General features: G+C 41.6%; 1 protein-coding gene across 1 annotated transcript; it reads left to right on the forward strand.

The window, feature by feature from the left end:
- Nucleotides 1–17898: 17898 nt before the first annotated feature.
- Nucleotides 17899–21591, forward strand: POLR1F (RNA polymerase I subunit F). Its single transcript, XM_074150939.1, has 4 exons — nucleotides 17899–18157; nucleotides 18320–18461; nucleotides 19780–19988; nucleotides 21127–21591. Exons 1-4 carry the CDS (start codon nucleotides 17940–17942, stop codon nucleotides 21527–21529), a joined length of 972 nt encoding a protein of 323 aa, XP_074007040.1. The 5' UTR covers nucleotides 17899–17939; the 3' UTR covers nucleotides 21530–21591.
- Nucleotides 21592–23972: the final 2381 nt, after the last annotated feature.

Here is a 23972-nt window from a genome sequence, read left to right on the forward strand (position 1 = left end):
CGTTAGGATTTCCTGCCCTCTTTCTCACATCCCATTACTAGTAGCTAGTATGAGACAAATCAAATGATGTAACTGGGACCACAAACTTGTGCAGCTCCTCTCCTACATCATTAGGTGAATGCTTTTTTCTCTCCCTCCCACTTCATGCTGGTTCAAGCTAGGAGGTCATGTCTTATTTCTTCCCTTATCTCTTCTCTTCTCTTAAAATACAGCTGTATCCTTTAAAGTCTTTAGTATTGAATAAATTCTTACCTTCCCTGCCCAAGGAAAGCAAACACAGATCACTGCATTCATTTCACAGAGAGACTGCAAAAAAAGCAGATCTAAATCTAAACCCTGAAGTCCAAACACCCAGACTGACAGCATTAAATTCCTGTGGTTTGCTACACTTACTGGTATCTTTGCCATCTTCCCCCCTAAATCCAGGCATAAACTCCAGGAATGCTGACAGCTAATATTTTTCTGAGGACTATTTATTAACTGTGTAGCACCCTGGAAAAATACGTGTTTCACAGCTCCTTTGGTAACCATTACACATGAAGGACAGTAGGTCAATATTGATACCCACACTGTGGTGGCAGCAGCAGAGATCTTGAAATGGCCCAAGAGTTCTGGATCTAACACTACAAAAGGCACGGAATTCTGTATGATCGTATTTATGCAAGGGATTATTTTGGTTTTATTTTACGTTTACTAAAAATATTGTATAAAACCATGAATAAAACTGTTAATTTTTTAAATTAAGACATTCAAACATTAAGAATACTTGAATGCTGAATGGATTTTAAGACTAGAAAGCACCTTATGAACAACCAGTTTTTGCTTCTGTATAGCACAAGACATGATACTTCACCTGACAATTCTTGTATCAATCACATAACGTCTGGGTAAGCAACATATATTTTTAGAATTAAATATGATCTTTATTTAAAGACTTCAGAAGATGTATTCTATTACCTCCCTTATACCAACCAAGTGATTTGTTTCTATGAAGAATTTTTTTGCTTTATTTCTCAGGTACTGGCTCTCACTACACTATTGTCTGCTAAATTAAGGAGCCTGGGAGAAACTGGGATCAAGTCATGTCTTAACCTTCTCTTGGGTGAGGTTCTTAAATTCCCTCACTGTGCGGCAGATTTCCAGACATCAAATGTATATATATATATTTTACTTTTTTTCTAAACCCTTTCAAATTTTTCCATGTGAACTTATATTTTCTTTCCTGTGCATAGAAATTATGACAGTATCTTTAATTATTTAACCCATTCATCCCACGCTTTAACAAAGTTACATTGGACCAAGAGCAAGCAGGCTAAGAGTTCTCATCTCATCTCACAGAATCACAGAATCTCTTTCCCTGATTGCTTTGAACTAATCTTTATACTACAAGGATTTTAAAATTGCATAAAATTTTGTACTCTCTTGGTTTTCTTTCCCCAGTTTCTTCTCAGAAAAATGATTTATTTTACCCCTAGAAGTAATGAGGAAAATAAGGAATTCTTTATGTTTTAGAATCTGTCTCCTTCCCTGATTTCAATCAATGAATAGACAGATCTCTTGTGTGAATTTCTTTCAGGCTGGCAAGTTTACTCTAACACTGATGCCTATACACCTAGGATCACAGAACCATGCACGTACGAATATATTGCCTCTGAACATTACAGATCATGTACAGTAATGCATTGTGTGGCACGGGCACACCTATTCAGCCTCAAACCCATGCCTAGCTCTGCACAGGGAGCTCTGCTCTCTTGAGCTTTCAAAGCCAACTGTGCAACAAAGATGGAGATTACGTTTCCATCTGTCAAAAGAAAGATGTTTGCCTTATGTTAAATGGCTTGCTCGAGAGGGAATGACCTTTCTTTCCCCGCTCTTATGATATATGTTAGCTTTTTCAGAGTCTATGCTACAGACTTGGATCATGGCAGCCTCTTGGCAAGTAATGCAGCCAGAATGAGCATCCAACAAAACAGCTTCAAGGATGTATAAATACTTATTTGTTGCAATTTGCCATTCAAGAAAGTGTTGCAACATTCTCAACTCTGTGGTCATTCTATGGCTGCAGCGATGAGCTTTGTGTAGGCACAAAGGAACTGATTGCATCCCTGTTGCATGACTTGAAAATTTGGAAAAAAAACCTAATTCTGAGGAAAAGGGTTAAATGATGTATTGGCACCTCATACATCTACCGGCAGTTAAAAAAAAAAAAGGGGGGGGCAGGGGGGGAGAGGGGAAATGAGGTAGGTTTGTTTAATATATCTTTACATTCTTTAACAAATTTTTTTTGTGTTCAATTTATTCTTTTATGTCACACGTTTGGGACTCCCCTATGCTGTACAGTATTACATTCAATATTTGGTTTGAAAATCCCACACATATAAAAAATAATGAAAAAGATTTTCAATTAATTGTTCATGCTTTATGAACAAAGGGTAGTTTGCACATGTACCTTGGGGCCCAACTTCTCAAATACTAAATTAATGTCCCTTTTGAGGGCTATATATAAATATGTGTTTAAGGAACTGCTTCCACTGAGAGCATCGGGACTAAGACTTATGATTGAAGTTAAACCTGGACAACTGTCTCAAACAAGGATTCTTTTGTGAACGACTAACATTGAGATGAGTCCAATGACTAGTAACTTTGCAGTGGTGTCAATGGGAGAATCAGGCCCTTAATCTGCTTCACCTGGAACTCTGCAAAAATAGCAACTGGCTGTGCAGACGAAAGGCACAGAAGTGATCAATCACAATAAATGAATAAGTACAGTTTTACTGGACACACAAAAAAAAAAAAAAAAAGAAAAAGTAAAAGGACAAACAAAGAGATTTCTACTGCCTTCTCCCCACATTTCCATCAGCACCCAGTAGTGAAAAATGCCCTTTTCTATCAGTCAATGCAATCACTGCTGCCTTGCCTGAACAGTCCCCCGAGGTCGCCTGCACTGTCCTTCACCCCTCACGGCACCTACATTTATAGTCTGCAATACTTGCAAGTCTTTAAGATGACTCTTTTTAATGGTTCCTCCAAATGCACTGCTCTTAACCCCCAAAAAGGTTCATGCTTGAACTCTGAAGGTTTGTTTGGAAGGGTTTACTTTTGATTTCAAGTAAATGTACATTCTGGGGACTTCCAGAATATTCATTGGGTCTGTCAAGGAATGAAAACATAACAGATGCCCATCAGCTTACTGGCAAAGAGAAGAGGTTCTGTCAAAACAGCATATTTATTTGGAATTAAGAATCTAATTTTAAATCTCCTTCTTTGGCGACAATCATATCTTTGGCATTTACATTTCCAATGTTTATACTACTGTCTTAAGAACACTTAAGTAGAACCTTTATTTCCAAATAAAGTTTCATAACTTGGCAGGCTCATGCTTGCTTTATAAATATAAGAACTTTAAATCCTTTTCCATATAAACATGTGCAATATTTCCTACCAAAAGTGTGTGACAGCCAAGAAGTTCAATTAGTCTCAATTTATAAATCTGTGTAGGACAACTCATCCAAAATAAAGCATCAACTTAGGCATAATTACAAATATACATGTCCAGCAGAGGGAAATAAATAAATACCCTCTATGTATGAAATAGTAGCAGTGATTTGCCAGGAAAATTATACTGTATGTCAGAATATCCCATAGGTTTCATCAGAATATAGTTGTAGTGAAAACAAGCATTCAGTTCCTCCTGTTAGCAAGCAACTGTCCAAAGATGCGCAACACTGATATAAGCATCTTGCCTTCTGCTCCGACACACAGAATGAAAACAGAATGAGAAAAAAAAGGTGTATTTTTCCAACTGACCCCCCCAATACACACTGCCACAAGAACAGCCCCACTGATTGCACGGGGAGTGATTGCAGAAGCGGATGCCACTCACTGAGAATGAGCGCAGTGCTGTTTTAGCCCAGATTAGTTGGATTTTTGGATAGGTCAGCAGCAAGAGATTAGGAGCAGGCTTGAGCATGGGTTTAAGTGTGCTGAACCCTGTGGCCCTCACTGTTCATCACCACTGCAGCCACGTTGCTTTGGAAGAGCTGATCCTTGGCTGCCTGTGAGCGAACCGGGCTGGACGCTCTCACACCACCCCTGGCTCATCTGGCCATGAAGAAGTTGGGCGTGTAGTAAAGCACACCATGTCCTCACACCGCTCTTCTCTAGAGTTTGGCTTCAGCTTGGTTGTGCTGGTGATCCCCAGTGTGTTAACAAGTCTGGGTTTTCTTAGCCTCCAGTGGAAACAGTGTAACATGGACTCGAACTGAGGCCAAGCATAATTTAAGGTCAGGTAAACTTAAATCCCATTGATTAATCTAGTACAGGCTTAAAAGGGATTAGATTCTGATAAACATTTTGGGTAGCTGTAAACTAGGCCTTGCAAGCCTGAAATCTTCTGTGCCTCACTCTCAAAGCGGAATATCCAAAGTTTCTTAAGATATTCTTAAGGCTAGTCAGGGAGAAAGGGATGAGCTTTGCTCCTGCAAAGGAAATACTTCCTCCTCTCGGGATCCACAGCTCTGAATCTTTGCCTTAAATCAGGAACCTGTGAAGGAACAGAGCACTTAACTCAGTCTGCCTTGAGAGGACTTCATGGTTCTACCTCTTGAATCGCACCTCGACAGCAAGAGCCCACTTTGCTCAGCCTGACTGCATTCCAGCTCCTACCCCCATGTCTCAGGAGTGTTCACCAAATGTCTCGCTAAAGGTTAAGCTGGGAGGCCCTCTTCCGTCCAAACGAAGCATGCATAATTTACTGCACACAGAGGAGCACAGCTCTGGAAGCTACTGATTAGGAGAGTCAGCTACAAGCCCTGAATTTTGCTGTCAGTTTGTCGCACCGTTTATTTCAGGTTTGGGTGTTGGGGTTTTTTTTCCTCCATGGCTGCCTCAGCAAACCGCAAAGCCGAAGCAGACTACTGAAAAAAAGCAGCATTACCCAATGCCACCTCCCTCTCCAGCAGCTGCAGGGCAGCTCAGTTTCAACCCCAATCTTTTTCCCTGTCCTCTCTCAGCCATCCAGCTGGGTTGTTAAAGCACCTCCTAATACTGCAGGTTTGCATCTCCTCTGGCTGGGAAGGGCATCAAAGCCCTGGCTCACTCTTCTGGCCACTGCATAAAATAAGGGCTTGTCATCCACCTCCATTCGAAAAAAAGACTACAAATGTGTTGGGGGGAGCAGACAGCTGATACCATCCACAGATTTTACAAGTATTCTCATCACACGCCACAGATTAGGGCTGTCAAGACCTGTTCTTCTTAGACGTTGGGTCTCAGCAAGGTTTAGGATGGAGGTTGAGAAGGAGCCTTATGAAGTTGGGCAGGTCAGCCCAGTGCATCATGCTGAGCTTCAGGCAGCACAGAACAGCTCATACTGAGTTTTGTCCCAGGATTAAAATGGAATTTCTGAGGAAATCCCTCTCAATCCCATTTTAGCTGTTTAAGTCTTTCATAGGATGTGATCCTTTTTGTGGGACAGTGCCCTTGCTCCCTTGGCAGTCATTAACAGGGCCAACTGAATGAACCAAACATCTAATTTTAACTTTAACTACTAGGCAGCATGCCTTACAGACACACGTACACACATTTCAACATAAACACAAAGTTAGGCTTACAAAAATGGTATAGGAAACCACCATTTACATGATCATAATTTTAAAAGAAAAACTTATTGTATTTCTAGAGTGTTAGGTGTTTGAGAAACTCTTTATGGCAACAGCAAAAAGAAGTGTTTGAACAGCAGTAACATATGGCTTCTTATCTCTACCAGAATGAAGTTCCAGCGTGCTCTGCCTCACCAGTTCAACAGGACTATTATACCCTTTAGCTGCTTATTAACCTAACCAGTAGTGACAAATAAAAAATAAAAATGGAAATCACACACCATGAGCTTCTTACTAATCTCAAATAATGCCATAATAATAGTAGCCAGCCCCAAGAGGAATGCTTTTTAGTTGATTTTGCTGATAGAATACTCAAACAGCTAAGCTGCATGTTTAACTGATGTATTTCAGGAAATCAGATAATTTTCTTTCAGCATATTTGAGTTCCTTTGTTGATAGGAGTACTCACAAGTATCACAAATAGCTGGAGATATTTACAAGAAATTAATTTAATTAAAGAAAACAAAAGCAAATACTCTTAAAGCCATGCAAAACACACTAATATAGATGTTTACAAAGTATAAATCATGGATAATGTCTATGTGGTAAGTGCAAATTATTCTAATTGCACAATTCAATCAAGCTGTCTGTAGATTCAAATTCCTCCTTAAAATGTATATGTGTTCTTTAAATTCTTTCACTATTAGCTCACTAAGCTCCAAATATAAACTTATATAAATAAATACACTTAGCATTTCAGCTTCCCACTCATGTCTCTCATCTTTCACATATATCTAATACACAAAAATGCATGCAATGAAGAAACATTCTGTGAGAGGCTACACTGATTTCAATAAAAGTTCTCATTTATATGTCTTACAAGACTTATAAGAATATATAAGGGGAATATGGGATCTGTATATTATATGCCAGATCAGCATTAAGCACAAGCAGTTAAAATGACTGCTCTGTGCCCAGCTGCCCTGGTCTAGACTCCTGTCCTCCAAACTTCTGTGGGGAGACTGCAGAGTGTTGGATGAGCCCAGGAGACTGGTTCACTGGTGAGAGAATAATTTAAACTCCTAATTCAAATTCTTACTGAATTGCCCTTTTTGTCAAAGGCCAGCCTAGCCTGGGCAGCTACATTGCCTGTGGACTCCACCTAAGCGTCCAGCCCTTGCCAAGCCTTTGGCGTGTGTTTATCAGCCAGCACAAGTGGTTTCACTGAAGTCCATTTTCAGAGCAAAGTGATTTGTGTGCCTAAGTGTTGAAGAGCTGAGATTTAGAATGTTGTCCAACTGGAGCCTCGCAATGTGATATTTCCGAATTTCTTTCAGCACCTGATCATTAGCAAATATCAGCAATGTCAGAATACTGAGCAGTGATGAGAGTTGCAATTGGAGGGTCACGTTATTTTTGGAGGACAGAGTACTTTGAGAAGGCCTATTTCAATTTGCGAAGTACGCCCATGTAATACCCTGCTGTTGTGCTGAGTAAACATGTTAGTTACGCTTTGCCTCATCCACCATATACTACGCAATCCGAAATATCTGCTGAGCAGCAGTACAACAAACGTCATTAATTAAATGTCAGTGAACCAAGAGTAACCACAGAGGGGCATCTAGGACATTTATTTCCTGATTCAAGTTGAGATGAATACTACAGAACTCAGCAACTGCAGTGTTGCAATTTTTGGTGAAAGGTGGTTGATATTTTATGGATAACAACCACAGTGGCATTACTGTTTAACATCTATTTAGCCGAGCAATGGCATCCTGTTGAACATCTTAATTAATGATCTGGATGATGGGGCACACTGTAACCTCAGCAAGTTTGCAGATAACACAAGAGGAGGAGGGGTGGCTGATGTGCCACAGGGTTGTGCTGCCATCCAGAGGGACCTTGACGGTTGTGAGAAATGGGCTGACAGGAACCTCATGAAGTTCAACACAGAGAAGTGCAAAGTCATGCATCTGTGGAGAAACAATCCCATGCTCCAGTACATGCTGGGGGCCACCCAGCTGGAAAGCAGCTTGGTAAAAGATGACCTGGTGGTCCTGGCGGACACCATGTTGAACATGAGCCAGCAATATGCCCTTGCTGCAAAGGTGGAAAATGGTATCCTCGGCTACAGCAGACAACATATTGCCAGCAGGTTGAGGGAGATGATCCTTCCCTTCTACTCACAACTGGTGAGACCACACCTGGAATACAACTTACAACCACCAGGGTCTCTGGAGAAGTCTCTGTCCATGACAAATTGACACAATGGAGCGATGGTCTCTATTTGTCCCAAGAGCAGGAGGAGTATATTAATGTGTATCCTATACTGTCTCAGCTTGCAACTAGAGAGTACTTTCTAAGCACTCCCTGAGGCATCTAGAATGCTTCTGCTGATGTCTGCCTTGTAAATGTATAAATGTTGATGTATAAATATGTCTCAGACCACAGGACTGAGGCAGCAGATTGAGGGCTGCTGCAGGGCACAGTTCTATCTGTTCTGCTTTCCTCAGCTTTTATTAGTATGAACTCTGATTTAAAAGACTGCCATGGCCCTGTTTGTGTCACTGCCAAATACTTATTTTTCTGTAATGAAGCTGTCATTTAATCTAGACTCATAGAATAATTCAAGTCAGATGGGACCTTCGGAGGCCATCTGGTCCAAAGCATTTTTTTAGTATTTCAAAGAACAGAGATCCCACAGCTTCTCCAGGCAACCTGTTCTAGTGTGTGATCACCCTAACTGTAAAGAAACCTTTCCTCGTATCTAGCAAGAATTTTCCCTGCTACAATGTGCACCCACTACCTCTCATTCTTTCACTGTGCACTGCCAGGAAGTCTACAGGTCCATCTTCTCCATAACTAAACATTAGGTTGTTGAAGAGAGCCAATTAATTCCCCTCTTGGCCTTCTCTTCTCCAGACCAAACAAGCCCAACTCTCTCAGCCTCTCCATTATATAGCCATTGTACTATCACTTCTCTGCGTCAAATATGGCACAGCAGTGTATGTCCTTTACGCACTGAAGATATTAGTAATATTTCATTAACCATATTTACTGATGAGGCAAACCTGGCTAAGTGGGACTCAACTGTCTGTGTCTTACTAGCCAGAGTGCTCAAAGATTGCTGCCATGTTAATCCCCTGTAGCAGGGGCAGAAACCATTTCTAAAGGCCCCATCCAGAACATACTGAAATCAAAGTAAAAACTCAGTCTTGGCTTTAAGTCAAGACACTTCAGTTTACAGAGCCTTTACATCTCTTTTCACAATGAAACAGAAAAAGAGTTCTCTCCATTCAGAGTCAAGTTGGTATTTTTTGAATAGGTCCAACAAACACTTGAAAAGAGTTCCACTGTATTATGCAGAAACAAGAACTAGAGACAAAGTAGGTTATTCTCAAGACCAGGCTGGATGGGGCTCTGAGCAACCTGGTCTAGTGGGAGGTGTCCCTGCCCATGGCAGGGGGGTTGGAACTCGATGATCTTTAAGGTCCCTTCCAACCTGAACTATTCTATGATTCTATTACTCACATACAGAAGAGATGTACTCTCATAATATATTCTTAAGTCTTCAGATCCCTCTGTAGATTTCTAAGGCCCAAAGAGAAGCAGATCCACTGCATCATAATATTTTATTACTCTATATGACGTTAGTAACTACACACTTTTCCAAGTTGCCATTGTTTCATGAAGATGCCATTCAAATTTCTTGTCTTCTGTGTGTTTTAAAATGACATGAATAATTGCTGGCTATATGCATTAATATAGGTCAGCTCAAGGGGTCCACCTCTAGAGCAAACGGCAGCACCGCAGGCATTACACCTTCCCTCCATCACACACAAGGGACTTCTTCTCTAGCTACTTGGTGGGTAAGTAAATGCCTGTGCTGTGTGTGAGTTGGTACTGGCAGAGCTGGCAGGATACCGCATGTTGGGCAGGAGTGGAAACGCAGAGCACCGCATGGTCCAGATGGCAACTAAGGGCTACACTTCTATCAGACAGACACCTTTGCCTTGGAGAATGGGTGTGACGTTGAGGGACACACTGAGGTACCTCTACAATGGAGCAAGCACGTCGCACTGGTCTTTACTCAGACTAATTCCTTTGGCTTCAGTTGAAATTTGCTTGAGTGAAGACTAACATGTATCTTGGGATTTGACTATTGCATCTCATTTGCTTCCAGGAAGATGGTGATGGTAAAAATAACGATGAGAACCTTGTGATTAATGTCACATTTAAATTTACATAAAGGACAATGCTGCACTTCAGAAATTTCTCATGCTCTTAAGGGATTTGGGTAAGTGAAAGAGAATCTGAAATGAGAGCAGCATTTTGTCCACGCTGCATTTATTTTTTTACTACTTTCACCAGTCTAGGGAACACTAAAATTGTACTTTTGTCATGACTCTCACGGAAGAATCCCTGATTCTCCTGTTTTGTTTTGCTTTGGTTGTTGGGTGGCTGGCTTGTTTGTTGTGTTTTTTGTTTTGATTTTTTTTTTTTTTTTTTACTATAACCATGACTTACGTTATCTTGGGATTTTTGCATGTGGGTGGATGGATGTGATGGTAACTAGTTGAATCAGTTCAATGAGAACCCTGTGAGCTGCCAAACTAAACCATGAACTCAGCAGGAAGTTAAGAGAGAACAGAAAATTCTCTCTTTAAACTAGGACAACCTGACAATTGCCTAAAAATTATCCTAGGTCTGTTCTTAAGCCCTATCATTCAGAGATATCATTCAGGCACAAAGAGATACCTAGGACTGAATCACTTAGAGGTGAGGGACACTGAAATAGTTTACAAGGTAAGAGCTACTATAGGCACAGTACATTGGAGATTATCTAAATTACTACGGGTGCATTTGCTTCAGTACCTGGAGCTGCTCTGCTCAGATGCAAATGGTGACATGGAGCTCTTCAGTATCCACTCAGAATAATGACTACTATCCTTTATTTGCCTGAAGGTAGATAATGCTGCTATTGATAGTCAAAGGCTCAGCTCTTCTAAGAAAATCAATGACATTACAGATTTTCTGAAGTTGTATACACTGCCTAAGAAGGGCAGCAGAAAAATAATAAATCTGGAATTGTTTTCCACCGATGACATTTTTTTTAATGCTCACCTCCAAGCAGAGATTGAGGAAGAATTTCTTCATAATTTAGGCAGATCTTTATATATCATATACTAATTCAAAATAATTAAAATATTGTCTTTCAGTTAACAAAGGATATTCCTGGAACAGGAATCCCAGTATTTGGGGAGAATAAACAGAATAAACAGCCAAATGTTATGATGCTTACTCAGCCTCTTTGGTTTACAATATGAGAACAAAATTCCCATCAGATTTGAAGTATTTTTTCTCATTCTTGTAGGCTGGAAATACAATGAGGACTTTTTCAATGATATTCCAACAAGTCCATATTTGATCCAAAACAAAACTATATAGTCACAAAACAAAAACTGGTCACGTTTTTGAACCTCAAAAAAGACTTGTCTCTCCATTTTCCATTTCCATTACACTTGGGGTAAAGGCTTCGTTTTTCCAGTCTTTCAATAGAAAAGCATATACTTCTAACTGCAGAAGAAAATACAGACAAAAGAAAGCAGAATAATATGTTACCATAAATACAGGTGATAATCTACCTGTTAAAGTCTGTAGTTGAACAGAAAACAAATATCCACATAACTGAATTCCTTGCCCTTGTTTTTAACGCTTCTCAAGTGTCAACCCTCCTGAAACTCACTTGCAAAAATCAGACTGCAGGACTGGGGCTTTAGTTTGAAAGCAGCCTAGCAGATAAAATCAAATATCTTTCGATCAAATGGGTGGTTACTTTGGATCTCTCTTAAATGGCAAACTCCTCAGGTTAGGGACCTGGTCTCCAGGCCAGAAGGATTAACAGTTTTCCATTAAAAAAACCCCTATGGTAAGAGATGCAAAATTTGGAATGGCACTGTAAGTTATAAATTTCTGTGCCTCAGCAAACACTATATAATTTCTAGAGTTTTGTCTGAGCAAGGATATAGGTATAAATGTCTGAATGTTCTTAATTTCATTATAAATGTCTTCACAATTCTTTACATGATTTAACACGATACGGACACACAGAAGACAGAGAACTAGTATTATTTTGTCTTCTGTAGTATCTTGAAGAAGTACAGGAGTCATAAAGCAGGATGGCAAAAAGACATCTTCAACTCTTAAAATTAATAACAGCTGGCTTTTCTGGAGGCAATCCCCTGTTGATCCTTAATTCCTATCTTTCCTTGCAATTTTAAAAGAGCTGGAGTAAACGGTTGCTTGAAGTCTCGTAGAGTATGAACAGCAAAATAACACAGCCAGATTGTTGAGACACCACACTTACCCCATTTACAACCTGTGCATCCATCTCATTTGTTAGCACAATTTGTCAGAATTTATATTTATAATGCTGTAGATAGGCCTTACTGCTCTTTCTGTTGGCACAGGCTGTTTCCCTCCCTTGTTTCTGTGGCAACATCACCTCTTGTATGCACGGGAAAAGTCACATTGTCACATTATTTGCTATACTTTCAGCCAGTATCTGAACACACTTCACCCACTCCCTGGAAATACGGAGGAGAGACTCGGCATCAGATCAACAGCCAGATCTCCACAGGTCATGATGTCTCTATCATTGAAACTATGCCTTCAAACATCAGCAAAGCTGGAGAGGGGCACCACAGCCACAGAAGGCTGTTCTCTCTTTTCCACAGATGTAAGGCCAAGCTACTTGGACACATTTCTCTCAGTAATATATTTATAGATGAGATGTTTTATCTCCAGAAGAGTTATTCACAATGTTGGCAATACTGACGGCCAGCCATATCAGCCATTTCCTGGAAGGCAGCAACCTACTTGGAGAATCAAGGGCCCAAAGGCAAATCTAGTCAGTCCCCAACTTCTAGGAGATGTCCATCCCAGACATCATTGTGCTGGTCTTGGCTGGGATAGAGTTAATTTTCTTCATAGTAGCTAGTATGGGGCTACATTTTTGATTTCTGATGGAAACAGCATTGATAATACAGGGATTTTTTCCTTATTGCTGAGCAGGACTTACACAGAGTCAAAGCCTTTTCTGCTTCTCACCCCACTCCACTAGCGAGCAGGCTGGGGGTGCACAAGAAGTTGGCTGGGGACACAGTTGGGACAGCTGACCCCAACCGACCAAAGGGATATTCCATACCATGTGGCATCATGCTCAGCAATACAAAGCTGGGGGAAGAAGAAGGAAGAGGGGGACGTTTGGAGTTACGACATTTGTCTTCCCAAGTAACCGTTCCATGTGATGGAGCCCTGCACTCCTGGAGATGGCTGAACAGCTGCCTGCCCATGGGAAGCAGTGAATGAATTCCTTGTTTTGCTTTGCCTGTATGTATGGCTTTGGCTTTACCTATAAAACTGTCTTTATCTCAGCCCATGGGTTTTCTCACTTTTCCCTCCTGATTCTCTCCCCCATCCCACCAGGGCAGAGTGAGCGAGTGGTGCTGTGGTGCTTAGTTCCCAGCTGGGGTTAAACCACAATAATCATAAATGTCACTACAAATCAAGACAAATTATTAGCTGCAAAAAAATTAACATAATCCCTGTCTTATCGCATTTCTTCCCCTTAATGTTTCTTTAAGTAATTTCCTAGCTATTAAAGATTGACCTACACATCACAGTCTGCATAGGCACTTTAAATTTTCAGCCTGCCATGCAGTTACTATCCTTCTCTTGGATGACGGCACTTTTCAGTATCAAGGCTTTAGTGTGCCATCTGGTGGATTTTCAGCAGTATTTGGTACCTTTTCATTATGTACAAACCCAATAATACAGAGATGCCCAACGTACTGACAGGAGAATCTACCTTCTTTGGTCAATGCCTTTCTTAGAGAAAAAACAGTATTCACCTTATCATCCCTTATTTGCTCAAATTAGATTTTTGCCTGAGAATAATAACTTAATTCCTCTCATATTTCCAGACAAATGAGTTTTTACTCCTGTAACTATTGTAACTTTACCTTACCCCTTAACATTGACTGATTTTGTGTGTTGAATGGTGGCTCTCTCAAAAACACTTTAAAAAACTAGCCCAACAGACTTCCATATTTAGGGCCACGTGTTGAGACCCTATATGTAATTTAGATGCTTAATTCTCACTGGCCAAACATCCTAGGATTAGTCTCTATTTGGGATGAGGGTCAAAGATATTGAAGCCATACAATGCAACTTCAAACAGAACTGAGAGTTTGAGTACTGATTCTTCATTCTAAGTACCACAGCAACATTTGCCATTAAAAATACTGTAGGTTTTTATGATATCATCTGAAAAACGTGGCTAAAATATTTGAAAAAAAATAACCTGAGCATGAGTTTTCTCCACCCTTTCTTTGTAACTGTGAGGCATTTCTTCATTTCTCTTTTTTTATAGAGCACGAGTTGTGTGATGAGGAACCTGGAATGGATTCAATTTCAAAATGCGCTAAGTCCTGGTAGCACATGGCCCTAAGAGGGGGTGTATCTTCTACTCCAGCAAAGTGCCACAGGCACCCTTCCACTCTGCACGAGATGGAGTACATTCCATGGCAGCTAACATTTCCAGGATTTTAATGCTGGATGGAGGCTGCCCTCTGAATGAATGAGCTGCAACTGCCACAAAAGAGCATGAATGGGCAGTTGGACAAGGCTTCTACCCAACATACGATGTCAATTCAGAAACCTGGATTGAAGATGGCAATGACCATATGGGAATAAAAGCAAAGATCAGCTGAGAGGTGCTGGATATGTGGCTGTTAATGAGTCTCCTGACTGGAGGCTGGCCTCCTTTCCATAAAGAGAAAACAAGACAAACACAGATAAAACAGAAAGGAAAAGAACAGCAGTGATTGAAAATGCAGCTTTTATTTTTGGTCCTGATTGTTACTGGCAACCTGACCGCTAGACGAAAACAGGCTCAGCAGAGTTTTATCAGCCACTGTGAGACTTGGCAAACACACCAACGCTGTGCTGTTTTAGACATTGATTTTAGCTGCCTCTTTGGACACAGGCTCACTGCAGTCAGTGCTGCTAAAAAGTCAGCTGAGACAGACTGTTTTTAAACTGAAAGCTAACATCGAGAAGTGAAAAGAAGATATACAACTAGGGAAGAAAAAAGAAGACTAGAAATGCATGTGAGGATATCAGGATTTAAATGTTACGGTCCAGGTGGTTTTAAGAACTGAACTGTGACAGGGCGAGGTGGCAGCTGGATTGAGATCCCTCTCTTTTGTCAGGACACCTTTTACAATCAGGTAATGAAAGCCCAAGTCATACGGTAGGTCTGAAGTCTCTAGGAGACCGCAAGACAATGCTGCTTTTGGTTGAGACAGGCTGTGTTGCATCAGCAAGCAGTGTGACCCGGCAGGTGTGGACTCACAGAGAAAAAAAAAAAGCTAGTGTTGGGATCAGGTATCTACACAAAAAGAGTTTCAAGAGGACTATTTTGAATTAGCTCTGGCCTGACCCCATACACTTAGTGGCCATTAGGATTTACAGAATCAGAATCATAGAATCGTCTAGGTTGGAAGAGACTCTTGGGATCATCGAGTCCAACCATCTACCCTACTCTACAAAGTTCTCAGTTCATTCTCCAGGTTACTTTAGCCTGAAAGGAGATCTGGAAGACCCAAGAGCACTTTGCAATGAAAACCAAGGCACAGTACCAGGGATAAATGGAGATTCAACTAGAAAGTGCAGACCTGATCTCAACTAACATATCTACACGTGACCACAGCACCATCTGCCTTGGGGAGCGACTCTTGGCTTCCAGGCCAAGTGGATTTAGTTTATGAGTTGGGTTTATTGGCTTCCAGGCCAAGTGACAGAGCGGATGCTAAAACACCACCCTCTTTGAAGACTACTGGCCTTGTCCACACAGTTCAGGGTGTAGCCCAGTCCTCTGTAGGCCCCATACAGTATCTCTAGGTTTTAAGATGTTATTATTTTGCTGCGGGTTTTCAGTTTACAGTGCCTGACACAAAGCAAAAAAAATTTTTGCAGCCTGTCAGAGTGAGACTTTGCGTAGGCTGCCAGAGAGGAGACATGCTGCGTGCTCCGGGGTACGGCACGCAAGAGTAAGGACTTTTCTGGGGACAGAAGTCCATGGGGATAATCCCCGACTCCTGCAGGAGCAGAGGGGGGAAACCCTTCTGGCACCATCTTGTCCAACCTGCCTACAGGGGGAAAGACAAAAGCCCACATTTTCGTTCAAGCTGCCTTTCCATCTTGTCCAGAGTTTTTATTTAAGGAGCAGAGCTAGTTTTTTATTATTCCGGATAAAGTTGAGTGTAAGCCTTGGTGCATTATATGTTCTCACTGCAAACTAAATCCACTCATAAATAAGAGTTATAAAATGTATATTTCATTTAGAAATAGAAGTGGATGCAGTTGTTGTATGAGGTCTTTAACCAAGATTGAAAGCACATTGCAAGGATTAAATATGATCTGAAGAGATGAAATAAAAAGTACAGATATTTTTTCCATAAAAGCTGAGAGTATAAACCATACAATTAATTTCGACGTAAAATACCTTGGAGGATTAAAGCCACGAGAGAATGCAGATTACAGTAGTTCTAGACATTTTCTCTTTCAATTTAGCAAGTTCAGTCTGACATCTGAAAGCCATTATGTCAGTTCTTTCACACTAATCCAACTTAGCTTGAGTAAAGCACTGCAAATGATACTGTTTGCTTTACCTGTGAAAACTAACAAGGCCCTGTCTTCACAGCGCATTCAGGCAAAGAAAACCTGCTGATATAGTATTTGAGTAGTTTCAAAGGCTTTTGCATCACTTAACGTTTTATAGGGAGTTCAAGGATTTCTGTCATCTGATGTAAGGCTTGTTTTCATAGAACAACAGTGTTTCTGAAGCCTCCACAATGTAAAGAAATGTTAACACTTTTAATAGAATTGATATATCAAAAAATTATTTTTATAACTCCCCATGTGGATTCAATCAGCTTGACAGTGTATATTTACTAAAACAAGCCGAGCCGATACGAGAACAAGCCGATATGAGATTTAAATCCAAGCAAAAATAATTTTTCAATGTTTTGCACCAGTTCAGTTAAATCAGGTTAAAATTAATTCTTCAAGCAACACTGTGCAACTCTGTGCTTATATAAAGCCTGACTGACTTTCCTGGACAAAGTCTTCACTCATCAGCCACAAGTTCCATTTGTTACAACAGGAAAACAAGCTTTTTTTTTTTTTGCTATTCCTGTGTCTCACTTTGTAGGTCACAGAATTACAGAACGACAGAATGATACGGGGTTGGAAGGGACCTCTGGAGATCATCTACTCCAACCCCCCTGCCAAAGCAGGGTCACCCAGAGCAGGTTGCACAGGAACGTGTCCAGGTGAGTTTTGAATGTGTCCAGAGAAGGAGACTCCCACCACCTCTCTGGGCAGCCTCATCCAGTGCTCTGCCACCCTCAAAGAAGGTCCTCCTCATGTTTAGATGGAACTAAATAATTGGAGTGTACAGTTCACCTGCATCCCTTTTTATGATTTTGTTAAGTTTTCTCTTTCTTCTCCTTCTTTTAGTATGTGGTTAATAAGTGTTAAGAAATTGCTCATTATATGCACAAATTAGACCTAGGCCCCAGTAAGAGAAAACAAATTTTGCACTTGGAACTGCCATATATGAAGAAGAGCATTTAAGGTAATTTGATGTCTTTTGTCTGAATCATCGTATGTTCAACTTAAATTTATAACGACATCACAACAGTCTTATGTCTACACTACCAAACATTTGAGTTAGGTTTATGGAGTAACTGAACCCCCGTGAGGCGGGGTGGGGGGAGGCGGTCCTTGGACACAAAATCATTTGAAAAGAGAGAATAAGTGATGCCGATCACAGAGGTGTAATCTGAAGAGGCAGTAAAAGGTGCGCCTGAGGCCGTACAGACGAGCTGGGAAGACAAACCCCTGCTTCCAGGTGTTGCCACAGGCCACCCCACCGGCCCGGGGCTGTAGCACTGGTGGCCGGCAGGAGCCTGGGGGGCCGCGACCCTGGACACCCACAAGCCCCGGGGCCCTCTGACACCGAAACAACCGCCGCAGTTGCTCGGGGCGGCTTCCCCGCCTCCCCCGGGCCCGCCACCTGCCCGGGAGACCCAGCACCGCGGCCCTGTCACAACCGGGCCACACGGCGAGCCCCACTTCCCCACCTCCCCCCGCTACTCGGAAGTGCGTCACTTCCCGTGGCCGGGACCCCACCACTCCGCGCTCCTGCCCTGCGTGACGCCATCACAAGGCGCCGTGGCGTGCACCGGGACTGCTTCCGCCGCCCGCAGCATGGCCGTGGCTGGAGAGCCGCCGCCGCTCGCCCCGGCGCTGCCCGCCGCCGCCATCCCTTCATTCGCCGTGGCCCGCGGCCTGGTGGGGCGGCGCTACTCCTGCCTGGTGGTGGCGCCGCACCGCCGGCACGTCGCCCTGGCTCCGCGCTACCTGGGCCGCAAGCGCAGCGGCATCCGCGCCCAGCTGGACGCCGAGCTCCTGCGCTACTCGGAAAGGTGCGGCCGGGGAGCGGGGGGCTCGGCTCGGCGGCCCGGCTCGGGGCTCCACGCCGCCACCTGGGCCCGCCGCCCCCCCCCCGGCTCGGTGGTGGTTGTCTCGGGCCTAAGAGCTAACGGTGTCCTCCCCCCCCTCCGCCCTCCTTCCCCTTCCCCTTCCAGCCTTCAGGGTGTGCCGGTGGCTTACGACAACATCAAAGTGGTGGGCGAGCTCGGGGACATTTACGACGACCAAGGGTTCATCCACCTAAACATCGAGGCGGACTTCGTCATCTTCAGCCCCAAAAAAGGGAAGAAACTGGTGGTAGGTAGTTGACGTTGACGTCTCATGGGGCGTTTCTTTTTTAATTAAGTGATCACAACTTGGCTTATCTCTGTCGTCAGCACAGGTCTGGCATTTAGGTGGAGTTTTAGTTTAGTTTAGTTTATATTAGTAGTTTATTCACATATGAGTAGTTTACAGTACTTTATTAGCAGTTTGTACTAATAGTTTTTATTTTCATCTATCTGTATTATCTGTCCCTATATTTGTTAGACTAAATATTAAATAAATTTTTGGCTCATAAGGTTTATATATTATTAAATACTGTGTCATAATTTTGTATATCATTTATACCAATGCTTCTTTCTGAAGACCAGATAATTCTCAAATAGGTGTGTTTGTTCTTATTTAATAGTGGCAGGAATGTTTAGGATGTTCTCACGAGTTTATTTCCTTCAAGTACAAGAGGCAGCACATCGCGTTGAAGCCCGCCTTTCAGTAAAACGGGATGTGTGGCTCACAGAACAGCTTTAAGCTTGTTAACACCCTTGCTTCAGTACTTGGGGGAAAAATAAGTTGAGAAATGGCTTCCATGTGCTGTTGGGCCATACCTTTTGCAGCGTTACCTGTGTCTTTCTAATTGTGATTGTGAAATGGATGTGTCCCCATGCTAGGAAGAGAATGGAAAAACCCTCCCTGTCTTTCATTCAGGCTTTCATTCAGCCTTGGGGAAAACAAAGGTGAATAACATTTGGCGTGCAAATGTGTCAGAAACCCACTGAATGGAATACTTAAATGCTTTTAATGTGTCATCTCTATTTTTAGCTGCTCAGTAGTGCTGTTCCAGCATGAAGGCCATTTTAGGCAAGTAAATCAGACTTGAAAATGCTTTAAAGCAAAGTTGATGGCTGTCAACTCTGTGAGGAAAGAGTTACCTGTTCTATCTGCCTCAACAGCTGGAAGGAAAAGCAAAGCAGCTTATGTTTTAGTATAGGGGAGAACTTTGTAAGAGTAGGGTAGATGGTTGGACTCGATGATCCCAAGGGTCTCTTCCAACCTAGACGATTCTATGATTCTATTCAGGTACTCACTGTGGCCAAATCCCATGTTTTGACTTTCTTTCTCTTGCCCGATACAGGATCGTTTCTATTTTGGGAGGAATTGTATGGAGAGTATGTAGGAACAGCTTTGATTTTAGTGAAGAAGAGTTAGCTTGTTTGCTAGATAAACTGAGTTTTTAACTTGTGCAAATAATGTCTTGTTGAAAAGTGTCCATATAGGAAACTAAATATATATCATGTATGCATTTGAAGGGGTGATCTTTACTGGAGCTTTGTATGACATTCCTTTTCTGTTTCAGGGTATAATTAATAAAGTGGCCCCTAGTCATATTGGCTGCCTGATACATGGATGCTTCAATGCTTCTATCCCTAAGCCCGAACAAATGTCGATTGTACAGTGGCAAGAGCTGGGGTTAAAAATAGGGGATGAACTGAAATTTCAAGTATTGCACTTGGATTCTGATGCAGCTGGGGTGTTCTTCATTCGAGGAGGACTCACTAAGAGCAGGTATTGTGCCCTACTAGAGAATATTTTTAACTGTTTTAATGGGTTTATTACAAGCTAAATGATTTGAATTAACATCTTAGTTTTTAAGCTTTCTTATTTTTATACAAGCCCACATCTATATATAGCCTGTATTATCTTAAACTAAACTTTCTAGTGCTAAGGACTTGCATAGAAGTTTTCTCTGGAAAAATAAAATTAGATTTTTTTGAGTTTTAAAAATCTTGAGTGTGCTGAGCTATGAACTCTTGATTGCATAAATAATATATATTCCAAACAGCACTCCCAAATGTCTTCAGTAGCTGTGTTCATGAGCGTGCATACGCTTTTCAAATGAAAACACAAATGAAAATGAAAAAAATGAAGACACACACACTGTCCTACTACTGACAAAATCATAATATTTTTGTTTGGTTTTTCTTTTTTTAATCTGGAAGGATGTTCTGGATTGTTTCAGTGAACTTACAATGAAACATAATGATTTTGTCCTTGGTGCCTCTGGGGACATCTCCTCCTCCATGGTTTTTAACTGCATTCTTTCCATATTTGTCTTCCTGGACATTTTCTCCAGCGCTCTCAGTTGCAAGGTATCTGCTGGATTTTTTAATTTTTGTTTGGGTTTTTTTTTTTTCTTCTTCGCTTTTTGACTTTTCTGGCATCACCTTTGTTTTAAGTGTATAGACTTTTGGAAGCCATTTGCTTGGTAAAACCCACAGTGTGTCTCATGTATGATTGAACAGGCTGTGCATGTTTGTGAATAACTTAAAAAAAAAAAAAAAGCTTTACTACATAATGTGTAACTATGAATTCATGGATGAAGGAGTACAAGAAAAGTGGAAATATCAAAATGGGCTGTACAGCATTTTAGGGAAGAAATTTAGGCTAAGATTTGGAAGAGAATATTGATTGCGTGGTAAGAAGGAAGCTAGTCATGTAATAGAAGTTGCCATCAAAGTATTAAGCTGGCTTTATGATTGCCTGTAACTACAGTATCATGTTCTCCATTTGTTGTGGTTTTTTAGCAAATGCTTATCTTTTATTTACTTGCTGTAAATGCTGTGTTTTAGCAAATTCTGACGTTCACTGGGTGAGGTGCGCTTAGATGTCTCTACTTCGGCTTATTCTGTATATTTCTTTACAGCATGCGGCCCAAACAGTCTGTGACCGTTACTGACAGTACAAATGGAGATGAAATTCAAAAGCTTGACCACCAAGGAAATGGCTTGAACGACTCTGGGGGGGACAATGTCACAGGGGAGCCTCTAGGTGAGACGGATAACGCTGGAATGGAAAATGCAGAAGAGCAAAGTGTTGATGCTGTTAATGGATTATGTGATGATAAAAGCAAGAAGAAGAAGAAGAAGAAAAAGCATAAGCAAGAAGAACAGGAACCTGTACTGCCTACCAGTGACTCCAGTGGTTACCAAAGTGACCATAAAAAGTCAAAGAAAAAGAAAAGAAAGCATTGTGAGGAAGTCGAAGAAATGGAACTATCTCAGCTGTTCCAAGAACCCAAAGCTAAAAAGAAAAGGGACAAAGTCTGAAGTGCCTTTCCTAAATAAGATTTCAGATGGTTTTGCTATGCTTCCAATAAAATCCTGTTTTCAAAATGCATGTGTATATTTCTTTACTAAACAATCTGCTCTGCTAGGTGAGGTGATGTTTGTGTGAATATGTGCACCAACAGCTCTAAAGGCAGCAGTTTTTGAAGAAGTGATAGAGGAAATGGGATAGAAGCAATATCTGCCTGTTTTATTTACTGGAAAAATAAAGCACAGAAGAAGAGTGGCACGTAATTACAGGGTCTGCTTCCTGGTTCCACGCATTAATCAGTAGCTACCTGTGGTCTTTGCTACTCTAATTCCATCTTTGCTGCTCAGTGTCTGGATTTTATGAGTAGATGAGGCTTATGTTTGAGATTCTGGGAAATAAACCTCAATTCCCCAGGGGCTGAGAAGAGATTATTTTTATTTTTATTTTTTTATTTTAGTGAGGGGCCATGAATGCCTGTGAATGAGACTCTGCAGCCTGACTTAAAGGTTAAGCAAACTCTAGTGTCTTGAATCTTTCAAAACACCTTTTGTGGTACTCAAGGAAAAACAGTATGATCAGTTGATCCAGAGCAAGCAGGGAAGATGGGAGAAGATTAATGTAATCTGGTGTAATGACGTACCACTGAGATACAGACCCAGAAAGCGGTTGGCTCTCCCCCTCATTTTTATTTTAAATAAATTGATGTAGAGGGAAGAAGTTGGGTGGGTAGGTATGGAGGATATATCAGAGAGGTGGATGGCATTTTTTGTTGATGCCTACAGGAAGAGAAAGGTGGAGGCAGTTGCTACTGCAGATGAACCAAAGGCTGTGAGAGTTGTGTGACTGTGTCTGTCAGTCCATAATAATCGTTATAGCTCACTTTCCCTTCTACGGAAGGGAAACCCATCTCCAGCAGACCCGCTATTGGTGGCTGCAGCATGAGCCAAGCCCCACCAGTCTGTAGAACCAGCCTGTAGCACCATGAGTTTTGTCTTGCTCTGTTCCAGTATTTCATCAGCGTGGAGAGAGGGGAGACCTTTGGAGGGGAAGAGCTGAAGTTGCAACTAAGGAATAGAGTAACATAAAGAGTATAAATGCTTTTCAGCACTTTGAATGCTCTTTTGCTGCTTTTCCATTCTCTTACTGAAAAGGGATTGCCTACTGTAATTTAACAAACTATGCAAACTGGAGTTTTGACAGTATTAAGCAAATTTTCTGAAAGCCTAATGTATCCTGTCTCAGTTACGCGCTTTATTTAAAGGCAGGGGTTTTTTTTGCACGCAAGTGTGACCAGCACCCTTTTGTATAATTTTTTTAAATTTTCCTTCTTGGCTTACAACACACGAGAGCAATTAAAAAATAAATTAAATGCAGGAACTTCGTGATAGCTGAGCAAGTTGTTGCTCCAATGTTGCAAACTTTGTTACATTAAATGTAACGCTACATTCAACTCTTGCTAGGTTAATAGGTAAATAGCAACTGTGCTACAAAATAAAATTATAGATTCCATTGTCTGACAATTGTAGGAAGCAGTCGGTGGTTTTCTGCTTTTTTGTGTCTTTGGAAGGGGAAAAGTGAAGAAAAGACTTGAAGAAAAGTGCTTTTCACAAGTTGGAGCCAGTATTGGCAGCCTCACAGCTGCACTGTCGATGTTGCTGTAGTCTGTGTTTCAGCATTAGCTAAATATGGCAAGAAAACTTGGATTTTCAAAAGTAAATTGTTACTCTATTCATGACTTTAAATCACTTCTGTTTTGTCCCCTTAAAAAAAAAAAGATTTTCCAATGCTTCAAATTGACAAAGGAAAGAAGCCGAACTTGATGCTTCACATACACATTTCTATAGAATCATAGAACAGTTAGAGTTGGAAGGGACCTTAAAGATCATCTAGTTCCAACCCCCTTGCCATGGGCAGGGACACCTCCCACCGGACCAGGTTGCTCAAAGCCCCATCCAGCCCGGCCTTGAACACCTTCAGGGATGGGGCATCCACAGCTTCTCTGGGCAACCTGTTCCAGTGTCTCACCACCCTCACAGGAAAGAATGTCTTTCTGGTATCTAATCTAAATCTCCCCTCTTCCAATTTAAAACCATTACCCCTTGTCCTGTCACTACGCTTTCTGACAGAGTCCCTCTCTGGCTCTCCTGTAGGCTCCCTTCAGATATTGGAAGGCTGCTATAAGGTCTCCCCGGAGCCTTCTCTTCTCCAGGCTGAACAACCCCAGCTCTCTCAGCCTGTCTTCATAGGAGAGGTGCTCCATTCCTCTGATATCTTTGTGGCTCGCTGAGGTTTGATTATTATAGATGTTTAGCTTTCTGTGTTCCACTGGACTACAAATGAGTTGTGTTGAATTTTGAGTTGAGCTGAGATTTTTGAATGTAGAGAACAAACATTTGTAAAGCTTCTGGTGAGGCCAGGTGACTTCATATTTGTTTGCATGGCCCTTCTGTTCCC

This window comes from Numenius arquata, chromosome 7 (genome assembly GCF_964106895.1).
Source record: "Numenius arquata chromosome 7, bNumArq3.hap1.1, whole genome shotgun sequence".
Lineage (NCBI taxonomy): Eukaryota > Metazoa > Chordata > Aves > Charadriiformes > Scolopacidae > Numenius > Numenius arquata.

Bases quoted from the DNA above. Each gene is read 5' to 3' on its own strand.
- POLR1F (XM_074150939.1), top strand. From the start codon at position 17,940: ATGGCCGTGGCTGGAGAGCCGCCGCCGCTCGCCCCGGCGCTGCCCGCC. The intron at 18,462-19,779 runs GTAGGTAGTTGA...TTTCTGTTTCAG, and splicing joins AAAAAGGGAAGAAACTGGTG to GGTATAATTAATAAAGTGGC. The intron at 19,989-21,126 runs GTATTGTGCCCT...ATTTCTTTACAG, and splicing joins GGAGGACTCACTAAGAGCAG to CATGCGGCCCAAACAGTCTG.